Consider the following 15328-nt stretch of genomic DNA (forward strand, 5'->3'; position numbering starts at 1 on the left):
TCAGGCTGGCTGATGGTGGTGGCAGTGATGGGTGAGACCCAGCACAGCCCTCGGCAGAACTGTCCAACAGGTGATGGAACATGGGCCAAACGTGGAGCTTGTGGAGCTGCTGTGACCACCGCCCTTCAGCTGGGTCCTGTGTCACAGCTCAGCTCCCTGGGGAAGCTGCCTACCCTGGTTTTTGGTTCCCACCATGGCTCTGACCAGCCTGGCCTGGTGTGTCACCTGAGAAGGAAGATCTGAGCCTCCTCCCAAAGGAGCAGGAGCACAAGGACTGGTGGCATTCTCTCCCCAGCCAGCTCAGGTCCTCTGTTCCTGATTTTTGGTTCCTACCACGGCTCTGCCCAGCCTGGCCTGGTGTGTCACCTGAGAGGGAAGATCCCAGCCTTCCCCAAACACCCAGTGCAAACAACTAAATAACTATTGAGTGCAATACAACATTCCCCAGAGGAGCGGGAGCACAAGGACTGGTGGCATTCTCTCCCCAGCCAGCTCACGTCCCCTACCCTGCCCAGCCTCATGAGCGAGGGGAGGTCGGAGTGAACAGAGCCTGGCTTTGAGCAGAAGGAGCTGGAGGCTGCACTTGGGATCCACAGCGCTCATCATCCTCCAGGGCCTGACATCATGGAATCCTTCAGGGAGGAAAAGCCTGAATTTAGCCAGTATCATCAAGTCCAACCTTTGACCAATGGCCACCTTGTCCCAATCCCAGAGCACTGAGTGCCACAGTGAGGTGTTCCTTGGACACCTCCAGGGATAGGGACTCCAAACCTCCCTGGGCAGCCCCTGACAATGTCTGACCACCCTTTCAGTGAAGAAATTCCTCCTGAAATCCACTCTAAATCCCCATGGCACAGCATGAGGCCATTTCCTCTTGTTCTATTGATATTTCCTTGGAAGAAGAGCCCAGCCCACACCTGGCTGTCCCCTCCTGTCAGGAGCTGTGCAGAGCCACAAGGTCCCTCCTGAGCCTCCTTTTCTCCAGGCTGAGCCCCTTTCCAACTCCCTCAGCCCCTCCTGGTGCTCCATCCCCTTCCCCAGCTCTGTTCCCATCTCTGGACACTCCAGCCCCTCACTGCCTTTCCCATGAGGGGCCCAGAACAGGGCACAGCACTCGAGGTGCCCCAGCAGAGCCAGCACAGGGGACAGTCACTGTCCTAGTGCTCCTGGCCTCTCAGTTTTGGGTACAGATGTTCTGCTGATGGTCCTGCCCTCATGGGGCTGGAATGGAGCCCAACCCTGCACGTGCCCAGGGCAGCCCCAGAGCTGACACAGAGAGAAGGGCTCATTCTGTCAGAGGGGCTTTCCTCTCTGCCCAGGCCTTCATCCAAATGCTGAAGTGGAAAATAACATTTTCCTGCTGGAAGTGAGTGGCTCCTCAGTTAATCACTGTGTTGTGACAGCAGATCCAAACAGCAGCTCGGGATGGGTCTCTGATGAGGAGGGAAGAGGTAATCAATCAGTTGGGAAAGGAAATCCCAAGAGCAATGGGCTGGGTATTTTCTTCCACACTGCTGCAGCCCACAGAGCTGCATTTCCACAAATAAACAGAGTTTTCCAGAGCAGCTCCCAAGAGGTCCATTAGAGAAGCAAACCACCCTGTGCAGGAGCCAAACCCAGCCCCCCAACAGGACACGGGTGTAGGAGCAACGGGGTCAGGACAGAGGGACAGGAGAGATCTCTGCAGCCAGGGCTGGAACTTGGGGTTTATTGCAAAGGGCCTGGGGGCAGGGCCCTGCTGGGAGCTGCCAGACACAGCTCAGAGCAGGCCCGAGAGAGGGAGAGGTAAAGAGAGAGAAGGCAAGAGCGTGGTAAAAAGGAGAGAGAGAGAAAAAGAGTAAAAGAGAGAGGATGAATACCATAAATCTTCTTCTGTGTTGAATATTCTGATTCTCGCCAACCAATCTAGTACAAGATACAAATCCTACAGCATTTCCATACAGCCTATAAGAATCATTACATTACCACACTGTGTTACATTTTAAACCCTAAAAACTCCTCTTTGGGCCCCTTCTGCCAAGCTGCAGGGTCTGCTCTGAGCCTTGGGCCTGTCTGCAAGCAGAGAGTGTTGTTCCATCAAAAGGGGATCACCTTCAGCTGGCCACACCATTGTTTTCCAGTTGTTCAGTAACTGAGGTATCTCAAAGCTTGCTTTCATTTCAATCTCACTTATAGTTTCCATATTCTCAAAATCTTTTGCCAGGCAATCATATTGATAAAGCTTTCCCGTTTCACCTTCCCCAACGCATGGGAGGAAATCCTTGCTCATCACAGCTCCCTGAGGACAATGGGGCTGCACTGTGAGAGCTCAGCACCAGTCCCTGGCAGGCACAGGGCTCCCTGTCACGCTGTCACAGCAGGAATTCAGGACACACACCGAGAAATCAGCTCAACACAAGGAGCTGCAGGATCCACAGGCACAAACAGCTTGTGGATCAAAGCTCTGGGATTGCCTTTGGCTGCCACCACTCCAGGCCAGCCCAGGAGCAGCAGGAGTGGCCCTGCTGAGTGTTTAAAGCACACATAAAGCACCATATCAACCTGAGAGCTGTGCTTTAAAGGGGGTCTGCACTCTCCAGGGCTGCTCCAGGCTGTCCCCCATGCAGGTCTCACCTGGCCCTGGGCCATGCTGACCACCAAAGACAGTGGCTGTCTTTACACCATGTGCAGTCCCTTTATAGCAGTAAAAGCACATGGGAAATCCTTGATAAAGTGGCACTTTCTTGCCTAAAGCACATCACCTTCCTCTATCATCTGCTGCTCTTTTAGGAGCCATTGGCTTTACAAGCCCAGCAGCATTGCTGGACGGCCAGGCCACGTGTCCTCATGCCACAGGAGCCACCCTGCACTCCAGCAGATCCTGTTCAGTCTGACTGGACCTCAACTGTGCCCCGAGGTGCTCTGTGCTCCCAGTCACTCCATCTCCTTCACCCTCCAGCACAGGAGGCATTCCTGGGGTCTGGGATGTACCTTTCCTGCAGCCCCACTGGTGGGCACGGTGGAATTTCGGCACCAAGAACCACCCATGTCCAATCCTCTATCAGAACTCATCTTGGTACCGGTATTTTCTATGTGGAACCCTTCAGATCAAGATGTAGCAGTTTCTCAGGGGGATGGACATGGTCCTGCTGCTCCTTCTCTGCCACCCCCAGGTTCCCACCACCTCCCCAACTCTGCTGCCTCCACCCCTGGGCCAATCTCCTGCACAGACTGGATTTTATTATCAGTTTTTAAATGTTTCATTGTTTACAGACCTTTTCACTGCAAAAGAAATCCCAGCTCTGGCTGAAAATCCTCAGGGACATTTTGTTTCCACATCTCACAGAACAAGGGCTACAGCCAGATGTGCTGCTTTATACAGACACTCTTTTTTGGGTAAAAAACATTCTCTGAGCTGATTCATATCCCAGAAACCCTTGGACAGACACAGGAAAAGACAGGGAAGGGTAGCTGCTGGGGCTGGCTATGGTCTCCAGGGGCCCTTGGAGAGTGGTGGATGCTGTGGCCAGCCCTGAGGCTGTCCAGTGTGGTGTGTGTCCTCCAGTGCCCCTGAGGATCTCCTTCTCCCTCCTGCCTTTGGCCCTAAACCTAAACCTCTCAGCAATCTCTTGATGAAAGATCTGCCCATGAAACCCAACCACCACAACATTTTCAGTGTTTCCCACCCCTACCAGGTGCTCTGTGCCACCTGACAGGTGTCCTCAGCTGTTTGAGATGCTATTTCTTTTTCTTTTTTTCCCCAGAGTGAGTGCAGTAAAAGCAGAGACCATCCTTTTTGGTCTAGGAATGGCTCAATTGCATTAGTTTTTCACTCTTTTGGTGGCTGTTTTTCAAACACCCTATTGCTAAAAACTCAGGAGTCCCTTGAGACCAAGGGTTGAAAATGATGTTCACTCTGCTTGTAATACAAAGGGATTTTTTATTATTATTTTATTTAAACACTATAGCCAGCCTTGAACCAGCAGTAAAGCCTCCTCTTGCTATGACTAAGCTACAGGAATCACATCCTGACTGCACCTTTCAAACATTTCACTGTCACACAGGGGTTCATGCAAAATTCACGAGCCTGGATCATCAGCTGTAGTTGTGCTCAAGTCCCAGGCCCCTCCTGGAAGGATTTCCATTAGCTGCTGATTATAATAAATGACATGTAACACTCTATTGTTCATTCTAAAATAGCACATGAGATTCTTCCTGAATTGTCTGCTGAGAAAGGCATTTAGGATCTATCAATGTCTCCCCTCTATTTTTTTTTCTTCTCCAGCACAACATATGAAATTATACAGTATTACTCAAAGAACAGCAGGGAGAGAGCAAAAATCTGTATCTTAGCATGGGGGCCTGCAGTGCACACTCCCAAACTCTGTGTAATCCTCTTTAAAACTGAGTCTACACAAACCTCTCTCTTCCCTTCACCAGGGGTCTTTTATACTCCTATATCTGTGTGTTCCTGCAGTATTTGCAATGTATCCTTGTCGAGGGAGTGGGGAGCCAGTAATTATTTACTTTCAGGTGTGCTCTGCCCCTGATAGGGCCAATTCCACACTTCAAAAATACAGATTATCTGCAGATTGGAAGAGACCAAGATTCTGCACGGGCACAAGAGAGTAAAGTCCAAAGAGCAGAAGGCAGCTGGAGATTGAGGAGAACCAGAGCTCTCCATGCCTTAAAAAAAGCAGGCCATATTGCCCCTTATTTAACCCCTCACTTACATGTGACTTTCTTTAACACTGCCAAACCTCTGATATCATCTGTTCCTGTGATCAACAGATCAAGACAAAATCAACAGAATATGGAGCCCCCAAACTCTTCCTCCTCAATTATCCACTCAGAGGGTGGTGAAACACTGGCACAGATTGCCCAGAGAAGCTGTGGATGTCCCTGGGAACATCCAAGGCCAGCTTGGACAGGGCCCTGAGCAGCCTGATCTCACTGGGATGTCCCTGCTCCTTGCAGAGGGCTTGAATTAGATGAGTTTCAAGGGTGCCTTCCATCCTAATCCATTCTATGAATGCTAAAACAAGTTTCTTCATGTGCAAAGGATTAATTAGAAACACCAAAGTTTATTAAGGGACTTGAGTGGAAATGGCACAAAGAATAACCTCACCAAAGACTCTGATTTTCTGTGCAGACCTTTCTACAAGACTCAAGAGAAGGACACCCTAAGGAATTGCTCAGCCAAGTTTAATGATCTCCTGGGCTGTTCCTGCCTTTCTTCCCAAGCCATCCCAGGTTTGAGGCAGTGGCTGTGGTGACCATGAGCAGCCTGCTGCACTTTATGGGACAAACAAAGTGCTGGAAGCTCCTCCAAATTCACACATCTGGTAGGCCAGGGACCAACTGCTCGAAGGACATCTCACACCTGAGCAATTGCATGTTGTTGCTTCACTATCAGTGGGGCAGCAACCCCATCACTGATGGACTGAAAACCACCTTGGATTGAAAACCACCTTGGTTCCAGCTCCTGTCCTGGAGAGAGGAGCAAGAATGAGGGCAGGGTGACCCCACACCTTCATTAGCAGCACCCTGTTACCCTCACTCTGCCCAGGGCTTCAGTGCCACCTCAGTCACTGTGCGCTGCCTCTGTGGTCCCCAGCAGGGATGGGGAACCCCTGCACTCACGTGGGTCTGCCCCAGCCCCAGGTTTATTTTATCAAGTGTTGACATTTTGCTGTGATTCAGTCAAGACTGGTGGGAACAACACGTCTGCCAGTATTATGACAAGGTTTGAAGGCATGTTTTATAGCAGAGGCTGCCAAGAGGAGCTCTGTCTCGTCTGGAGCGTTAGCAGAACATGAGGAAGGTATCCATAGCTCCCTACACATCATTAATTTCTAATTATCCTATCTTTGCTTTCTGCATTATCACTTATTTACCAAACAAAGCTTTAGTGGACCTCCCAGTTCCTTATAAGCAGCAAAGGCATTGTTATGTTAAAAGCAATGTTCTAGATGTTATTTATTATTTGATAAACCTCGTGTAACCCTGAATGAGGACATTAAACGGCAAGAACACTACTTCAAAATCCCATTTTAAATAAGTCACCAAGACAGCTGTGCCTTTATAAAACACATTAGGGTGGCACTCAGAGCACATATGGCTCAGGGATATATACAAATTATACAATTTCTGTCATTCGATCAAATAAGAGGGACGTTTTGACCCCAGAAATGAGTCAAATGCAAGTTGTAATTCCAGCCCCAGCAGAGGCCCTGGTGGTAATGGATCCTGACGGCTGATCAAAGAGCCCTGACCATTTGACCCACCAGATCAGTGACTCACTGTATCTATTATGGCTAATACAGGCCCCAGCATGGAGATATACGGAGGCAGGGAGATAAAGGGCAATAGATACAGGAGATAAATGTTGATTTATCCATGTGCAGGCACAGGGGGACACCTGGAGATGGATCCCACGTGGGTGGGAAGGGGCGGCCCTGGCTCACCCCACACTCAGGTTCATCCTGGAGCAGGGCTGCAGACAGATGCTGGGGATGTCTGTGCACATGATAAATATCATCTCTCACAGCTGCATCTCCCTCAAGGTGCCAGCAATGCCCCTGTGCCCTGTCCTGAGTCACACACAGCCAGGGAAAATCCACCTTCTGTTTTACACATATCCATAGAGTCACAGACATCTTTTATGAAAAATCCTTTCCTTAGGATTTATCCTCCTGAGAAGCTGAAAAGCCTCAGGAACAAAATGTAAACATTGATTATTTGCTGCTGTGGAATGCAACAGGTGCATCTGTGATTCGCCCATGTTGGATGTTTGTAGTTAATGGCCAATCACAGTCCAGCTGGCTTGGACAGAGAGCCGAGCCACAAACCTTTGTTATCATTCTTTGCTATTCTATTCTTAGCCAGCCTTCTGATGAAATCCTTTCTTCTATTCTTTTAGTATAGTTTTAATGTGATATATATCATAAAATAATAAATCAGCCTTCTGAAACAGGGAGTCAGATCCTCATCTCTTCCCTCAACTTAAGACCCCTGTGAACACCGTCACACCCATAGCCCCCAGAAACACATCCCTGCCCATGGATTGGCTTTCTTGGCAGTGTAAGTGTGAACAGCCCATCCAGGAGTTACCCAGTCTCACCCTAATGCCCAGAGCCCAGATTAAAGCCCCTTGTGCTGCTCTACACATCAGGTGAGGCACTGGATGTCACCTGCAGCAGGTGTCTCACCAGGCTTGGATGAAATCCTGCCTTTTTCTGCCATAGAATCCCAGAATGGATGGATGGATGGATGGATGGGAAAGGACCTCAAAGCTCATCCCATTCTGTCCCTGCCACAGGCAGGGACACCTTCCAGTATCCCAGGTTGCTCCAGGCCCCATCTGACACCTTGTGCAGGCTGCCCTAGAGCAGAGACTGGACAGAGCTAAAGAATAAAGCAGGGATTTATTAAAAGACCTCAATGGATCCACCTTGGGCAGCACAAGAGCCCAGCCAGGGCTGCACCCAAGATGAACCAAAATGGTCCCAAAATGCACGACCAGGCATGGGGTCTGTCACTGTGATCACTTCTGCTCCATTTGCACCTTGCAGTTCATTGTCCCATTCCAGCTTTAGCCCCTGCAGTCCCACCCTGCTTGTTTTTCTCTCTCCAGCCCACGGTGTTTGTGCTCCTGGGCTGAGATTTGGATCATTTGTCCTTGGTGCCCAGCTGGAGCAGGAATTGTTTTGTCTCCCTGCTCTGTGCACAGAGCTCACCATCCCCTCATATGAAGCTCAGACCCACACACTAAAGCAGCACAGAATCTGAAAAATATAAAAGCTAAACCTGAGGTATCCCCTCCAACCTGGCCTTGGCCACTTCCAGTGATCCAGGGGCAGCCACAACTTCTCCAGGCATCCTCATTTTCCAGCAGTAGAATCCTGGAATGGTTTGGGTTAGACCCAAAGACCATTGAGTTCCACACCCCCACCATGGGCATGGACAACTTCCACTGCTCCAGGCTGCTCAGTGCTGCTGTGCAAACCTGGCAGCCAAGACCTGGCATTTTTGACACACAGATGGGCAGCAGGAGCAACACACAGGAACAGCTTTAGGAGAACTTTGTCAGTTTAACTCTCCTATTTTCAACTGAACTCTCAAATTTTCAACACTTCATAGCAGTGGGTCCTGTCTGTGCCCTCACTTCCAAAAGCAAAGAGCTGATTTTACATTCTCCCTGGCCTGAACAAACCACAGTGGTGCTGAATAGCCTTCCCATGAGGAGTCGCACAAATTAACTTGTTGGGACAAACAACAATGGGCTGGTTGCTCAGCTGGAATAAGCCATGCACTGAAATCTCCTGGGATTAGGCAGAGCACAGGATCCAAACTGCCCAGTGATAAATAAATCAGCTCTTTCCTCCTTCAAGCTGCCTGTTGCACTGCTAACAACCAGAGATAACTTTGGAGGGAGGGGGAAATGCAGAAACACCCCCCTAAAGGCTTTCCATAATTCACTGAGTGGGTGCACACTGAGCAGGCACACAATCACATCCCATAGCCAGGGAACAGTGGTCCCCAAGGCCATGCCAGGGCCTGGCAGTCCCCACAACTCCATCACATCACCCCCAGCTCCCTGACAAGGCAGCTCCTGCATTTCTTCACCCAGCACAGAGGATGATGATACCTTCTCACAGGCAGAGTTAATCCACGTTTTTAAAGCACCCATGGACTCCTCCTGCAAGTGCAAAATAAAACCAACCTTATTCCTCAACCTTTCCCTCTCCTGGTGTCACTGTCCTTATCACAATGACCTTAATAAATATCTTTTCCCACTGATTTTTCAGGTGTTTTTATTTATATTACCAGCACCATTGCATTTTTACTGATCTTTCAGAGCACTTCATACCTGGGATTCCTTGGGATTTTTCACATTACTTAATTCCTTGTCTTTGTTTGAGGGGGGGGGGGGAAGAAAGAAGGAAAATTGACAGGGGTGAGGAATGATGCTCTGCTGACTCCACAAGACACAAGAGATACCTCACTCATCTCGAGGGTCAAATGTCCACAATGGTTTGATCAGATGTCAGCTCGCATTTATACCCTGGCCTCTGCTGGAGGTTGAATTACATTTCACATTTGACTCACTTCTGGGCTCAAATGTCCCTCCTATTTGATGGAACAAGAGGAATTCTTTTCCCCAAGCAGGTTGTGCTGCTGTGAGCTGTCAGTGCTCTCATTATGTTTTAGGCTCCTTTATTTCTGCATTTTGTCCTCAGCTGAATCCAACCCCTCTGGGATGACAAGAGCTGCAGCCATGGCACAAAAGCCATCCCAACAAGCAGGATCAGGGGAAGGAAGAGGGCACCTGGCTTCCATATGTTGTGGATGGTGTTTTGTGGGGGTTTTACACAGGCTTGGGTGTGGGGTTTTGTTTCTCTTTCCCTCAAGCTGGCAGCTAGGCGGGGAATAATGAAAGAGAGGCAGTGTTGCAGACATCTTTTATGGAAAATCCTTTCCTTAGGATTTTTCCTCCTGAGAAGCTGAAAAGCCTCAGGAACAAAATGTAAACATTGATTATTTGCTGCTGTAGAATGCAACGGGTGCATCTGTGATTCGCCCATGTTGGATGTTTGTAGTTAATGGCCAATCACAGTCCAGCTGGCTTGGACAGAGAGCCGAGCCACAAACCTTTGTTATCATTCTTTGCTATTCTATTCTTAGCCAGCCTTCTGATGAAATCCTTTCTTCTATTCTTTTAGTATAGTTTTAATGTGATATATATCATAAAATAATAAATCAGCCTTTTGAAACATGGAGTCAGATCCTCATCTCTTCCCTCATCCAAGAGCCCCTGTGAACACTGTCACAAGGCAGGAGGATCCTGATCCTGGCTTGACCACACTCCTGCCATGAGAAACTGCAGAAATCCAGAATGGTTTGGGTTGAAAGGGACCTTAAATTCATCTCATTCCACTCCTGCCATGGCAGGGACAACTTCCACTATCCCAGACTGCTCCCAGCCCTATCCAGCCTGGCCTTGGGCACTGCCAGGGATCCAGGGGCAGCCACAGCTGCTCTGGGCACCCTGTGCCAGGGCCTGCCCACCCTCACAGGGAACAATTCCTCATTCCCAATCTCCCATCCATCCCTGCTCTCTGGCAGTGGGAGCCATTCCCTGTGTCCTGTCCCTCCATCCCTTGTCCCCAGTCCCTCTGCAGCTCTCCTGGAGCCCCTTTAGCCCTGGAAAGGGCTCTGAGCTCTCCCTGGAACTTCTCCCCTGGGCTGAACAGAACTTCCTTAGGATCAAAAACCAGACAAAGGGCTGAGACAAAGCTGCTGTTAGGGAGCTGCAGGATCCTGATGGAGATAAACCCCAACCCACCAGGCCCATCTGCTGCAGTGTGAGGTTCCAGCCCTGAGTGTGTTCAATTTGCCTTTGTCCTGAAGGAACTCAAGGGCTGTTGGAAGTCCCACATGGGCTGTGAAGGAATCTGGTGGTTCAGCAGCCTCTGAGGTGAGATTGTGAAACCCTCCTCCTGCTGTTTAATGTACTCCTTCACGTTACAACAGCTTTAGCAAACAATAAAAACCATCTGGAAGCCCCATTTAAATAACAGAGTTGTGTCATTAGTGCTGTAGTCATGGCTGGGGCTGTAAAACCAGTAAACAAGGGCTGATGTGCAGGTAAATAAAGGGAGATGGTGCACTAAGGAGGGCGAGGAGGAAGCTGCTCCTCATCCTCCTTGGCCAAAGCTCATGCTGGGTGTGAGCCACATCCCTGCAGGGCATGAACTGGGATCCTCACCTTCCCTCCCAGCTGCACTCCTGCCACCCCAGAGGAGGTTCTGGGGGTCACTGCAGCCTCCCATAGAGCCCAGGTGCCCCCAGCTCCCCTCTGAGTGCCCCACACCAGCCAGGGAGGGAGCTGGGGATGCCAAACAATCAAACATCCCCATTTATTGTCCATATCACTCTCTGTGTGCTTTTGCTGGTGGAGAAGGAGCAGCACAGCCCCTGTGCACGAGGCCATCCCTGCAGTGAGGGGTTCCTGCCCTCCTCTGCCCAGGGAAAGAACTTTCCTCCCTCTCCACTCTGCTCCAAAATGGGAAATAGCAAGTAACCAGAGAGCAAATGAAGAGTGAACTCCTCTTGCCCAGGTTACAGGGATCTAAGCTGCTTTGGTTGATCCTTCTCCAGAATCAAACTCAGGACATGATTCCTCCACCACACGGGAATCCCTGCTTTCCTTTGGGAGCCAACCCTTCTCCTTGAGATGCACCAAACCATTCCCAGCCCCACAGCAGCCCTGCTGACCTCCCTCTCATGCTCATCTTGAGGGAGAAGGGATGAGAGAGGTGCTGAGCAGGAAACATCAATGGTTCATGCTGGCCATGGCTCTGCCCAAATCCAGCCTGGTGCTGCAGGCACATCATGGCCAGGGGCTGGGGCTGCTCCCTGTGCCAGCACTGCCAGCCCTTCCCATGGAATCCTGGCACTGCCAGCCCTCCCCATGAAATCCTGGCACTGCCAGCCCTTCACATGAAATCCTGGCACTGCCAGCCCTTCCCATGGAATCCTGGCACTGCCAGCCCTTCCCATGAAACCCTGGCACTGCCAGCCCTTCCCATGGAATCCTGGCACTGCCAGCCCTCCCCATGAAATCCTGGCACTGCCAGCCCTCCCCATGAAACCCTGGCACTGCCAGCCCTTCCCATGGAATCTTGGCACTGCCAGCCCTCCCCATGAAATCCTGGCACTGCCAGCCCTCCCCATGAAACCCTGGCACTGCCAGCCCTTCCCATGGAATCCTGGCACTGCCAGCCCTTCCCATGAAACCCTGGCACTGCCAGCCCTTCCCATGGAATCCTGGCACTGCCAGCCCTCCCCATGAAATTCTGAGCTGCTGTTTGAACACTTTTGAGAGTGTATGAGCACACCTTCACCGCAGTTATTGCAATGGGATATGCTAACCTAGCATGGAGATGGGATTTTTTCAGTGAAATAAGGAATGAATCACTGCAACTCAAAGAATTCATTCTGGTATGTGAACCCACAGGTGCACTCGGCAGCAAAGATCACCCAAAAGAAGCTGTTGCTAAAATTCCTACTGGAGCATCAATGTGATATAAAAATCAACTTCCATCCTTGGGCGGTTTTGAAGGCAAGGTATCACAACAACTGCCCTGTGATCATCCACAACACCTGGCTCTGCACATTTGGGGACACAGGGCTGACCCCTGCATGGGGCACTCAGGGATCACCCCATTCTTTCCCATATTTACTAACCCTCTGGCAATTCCTGGCTCTAATGATCACCCCCACGCTGTTGTTGGTTGAACACATATTTGTTTCTGCTGAATCACTCGGCAGCACAAAGTTTGCTGTTCCTTCCCCACCCTGGAATTCCTCTTCATGCAAGAACAGCCTCTCCCCACGCCACAGTGGGGACACCTGCCAGAGCCAGAGCAGGAACAGCTCTCCTGAGCCGTGAGCCAATGCCCTGCCCTGCTCCAAGGAGGCAAACCGCAGGATTTCATCCCATTCCCAGTGTAACATGGACAGAGTTTAACCCCTGCTGCCATTGGAGCACCACAGTGATGTCTCAAACCCCAGGCACTCTGTGGGGCTGGGTCTGTGGTCAACAAAACAGCCCAAACAACCAAAACTGGGATTCTGGGATGTGTCAGAAGGAACTGCCACCTTCCCTCCAAAGGCTGCATGTGATGAGATGCTTTGTGCTGAGGGTCAGCACCTCTAACCATGCCAGGCCACCCCTCTCATCTCCAGGTCAGGGGGACAGAAAAGCATGTGCTGAAGTCCTCCTGTCCCAGCAAGACCTAAATATGAACTTTACAGAATCACAGAACTGGGTTGGAAGATCACCTTAAAGATGATGTTCCAGCCCATACACAGGTTTAGGACCCCACTCCATGTTTTTTCCATGTGTATCCAAGCCCAGAGAAGCCTCAGGAACCTGCAAGACATGAACACTTCTATTCTGGTCCCCCACACGTGGGTTTCTAGCTCCAAAACAGGAACCCTTGGATTTCTTTTTCTCCCCTGTTAATCTATTTAGCTACAGGAAATACTCCACATGAGGGAAGGAGACACCTGAACTGCACACAATACTTGGAAACTTCACTGTGGCCAGAAACACCCAAATGCACCTTCATTTGGAGTTGGGGATGCTGAGGCAAAGCTTTTCAGCAGAGTGGAATGGGGTTGGGCTGGGAATGGGCTCCAGATGGAAATGCATCCCAACCCCTCCACCAAGTGCTGCATCTGGGCTCTGACCTCCTCCATGGACACTCCTGATGTCCCAGGAGGGCAGATTCACAAACAGCTCCTGGAATTTATGCTTTGGTCCCCTAAAAACCTCACCCCAGCAAAACAGCTCTTACCTGATTGGCTGATAGAAACTCCTGGGTGTTGTCGTTCATTCCCATGTACATGTTCTCCCCATCAAACTAGAAAGGCAAAAGAAAGAGTTAATAAAATGCCATCTGCACACCATGCTGCTGCGCATCCCAAATACCTTCCTGGCTCTTCACATCAAGAGCCAGAATTCCCAGAGGAATACCCTGAGCTGCTGTTTGAACACTTTTGAGAGTGTATGAGCACAGCTTCACCGCAGTTATTGCAATGGGATATGCTAACCTAGCATGGAGATGGGATTTTTTCAGTGAAATAAGGAATTAATCACTCCAATTCAAAGAAATAATTCCAATGTGTGAACCCACAGATGCACCCTGCAGCAAAGATCACCCAAAAGAAGCTGTTGCTAAAATTCCTACTGGAGCATCAGTGTGATGTAAAAAACCAACTTCCATCAGTGGAAATGTCCAGACTTGGACAGGTCACATTCAATCCTCTTACAGACATCAACATTAAGCAAAGCTCCTGCAACAATGCAGAATCACTCTGGAGCTGTGGAAGAGGTTTCACAGTGACTTCTGTGAGCCAGAGAGAAGTTTGATAGGAGGATCTATGTTTACCCCTGAAAAAATTTCCTACCAAGGATCCATGTTTACCACTGAAAGAATTTTCTATCAAGGATCCATGTTTAACCCTGAAAGAATTTTCTACCATATATTTTCCACCAAGACACCAGGAAAGAAAGAAGGATAAATAAGAGAAACCTGCAACTCCCTATTACAATGAGCACTTTGACTTTCTTGACCAATGAGTAAAGTGTAAACGTAGGAGTTTTGTAAGAATGGATAAAAAGATGCTAAAATGAAACCAGGTTTGAAGTCTGCTGAAAATAGAGTTGCTTTGGATTGAGACCATCTCAACTATGACATGGGGCATTCAGGAGGGGTCTCTGTGCCCAGCCTGACACATCCATCCCCTCTTCTCCTGTTTTCCTGCATGCCCTGCCAGGACTCTGCTCCATGGCTGGGTGGGCTTGGGGCTGCCCAGCCCATCCTCCTGTGTCCCTCCCCAGCTGTTAATCCACTTATCAGGCCACAAAACACCCATGGAGAGCTACAACTCCTCTCACTAATTAGCAGCAATGGGAGCTTTTCACTTACTCAGATTCCAAAGGAAGGAAAAAAAACCCTCCAGGATTGTGCCCCAGTACAGCTGGGGCAGGCCTCAAGGCTGAGTTCACAAATTAATTATGGCAATAAAAACGGGCTGAGCCATAAAACACTCCCGAGAGGAGGGTGGAGGTACCAGCTGTGAGTGACACCTTGCACTGAACAAGGGGAAGAGCCAGCCCTCCTGCCCTTAGCAGCAGGATGATGAATTGGAGATTGTTCACCCCTCACCTGTCCTCCCACTCTATGATATGAAACTGCTTCCAGTTATGCCTTAACAGAAATTGGCCATATTAAGAGCAATAAAAGCGAAATCTAAATAAAACCAGGTGAAGATTTTCAGCCTAGACAATTAATTATGCTTCCATTTCTCAGAGTGCTACAGGATTAGCTATTAAAGGCAGCAGAGTTAGTAAAGCCAAGTGGGGGTAACACGGCTCTGCTTGGCCTCAGACACCCTCTAATTGCCAAACTGTCCTCTGGCACAGAAAACCAATTAAAAGCTGTAACATTGGAGCAGGTATTGTGACATTCATTAAGTAATACCAGCAGCAGCAGCTGCAGCAGGTGGGAGAGGATTCCTGTGCAACTGCTGCATCCTGTGAGATCCACCAGTGAGGCAGGAGCTGTGGGACAAACAATTTCCTCAGAAGGCAGCTGGGTACCATGCAATTTAACCTGGATTTCCCTCTACCTGGCAGGTGATCACTGGCACAGCCAGCTCTTGGCAGCTGGAGCTTCCAGGAACACAGATTAGCTCTAGAGCCTAAATACTCTCTGACCCCACCTCAATACCCTCTACAGCCTAAATACCCTCTAGCCCTACCTCAATGCCCTCT

At 49.7% G+C, this 15328-nt stretch overlaps 1 protein-coding gene across 1 annotated transcript in view; it reads right to left on the reverse strand.

Moving 5' to 3' along the window:
- The window catches only part of TOX2 (TOX high mobility group box family member 2), a 171877-nt gene that overhangs the window by 91806 nt on the left and 64743 nt on the right, over positions 1-15328 (reverse strand). Inside the window, exon 2 of the mRNA XM_058814981.1 lies at positions 13347-13412. Coding sequence (XP_058670964.1) covers positions 13347-13412 — 66 coding nt within the window. The remainder of the gene's footprint in view (positions 1-13346; positions 13413-15328) is intronic.

The sequence above is a fragment of the Ammospiza caudacuta genome, chromosome 15 (assembly GCF_027887145.1).
Source record: "Ammospiza caudacuta isolate bAmmCau1 chromosome 15, bAmmCau1.pri, whole genome shotgun sequence".
Taxonomy (NCBI): domain Eukaryota; kingdom Metazoa; phylum Chordata; class Aves; order Passeriformes; family Passerellidae; genus Ammospiza; species Ammospiza caudacuta.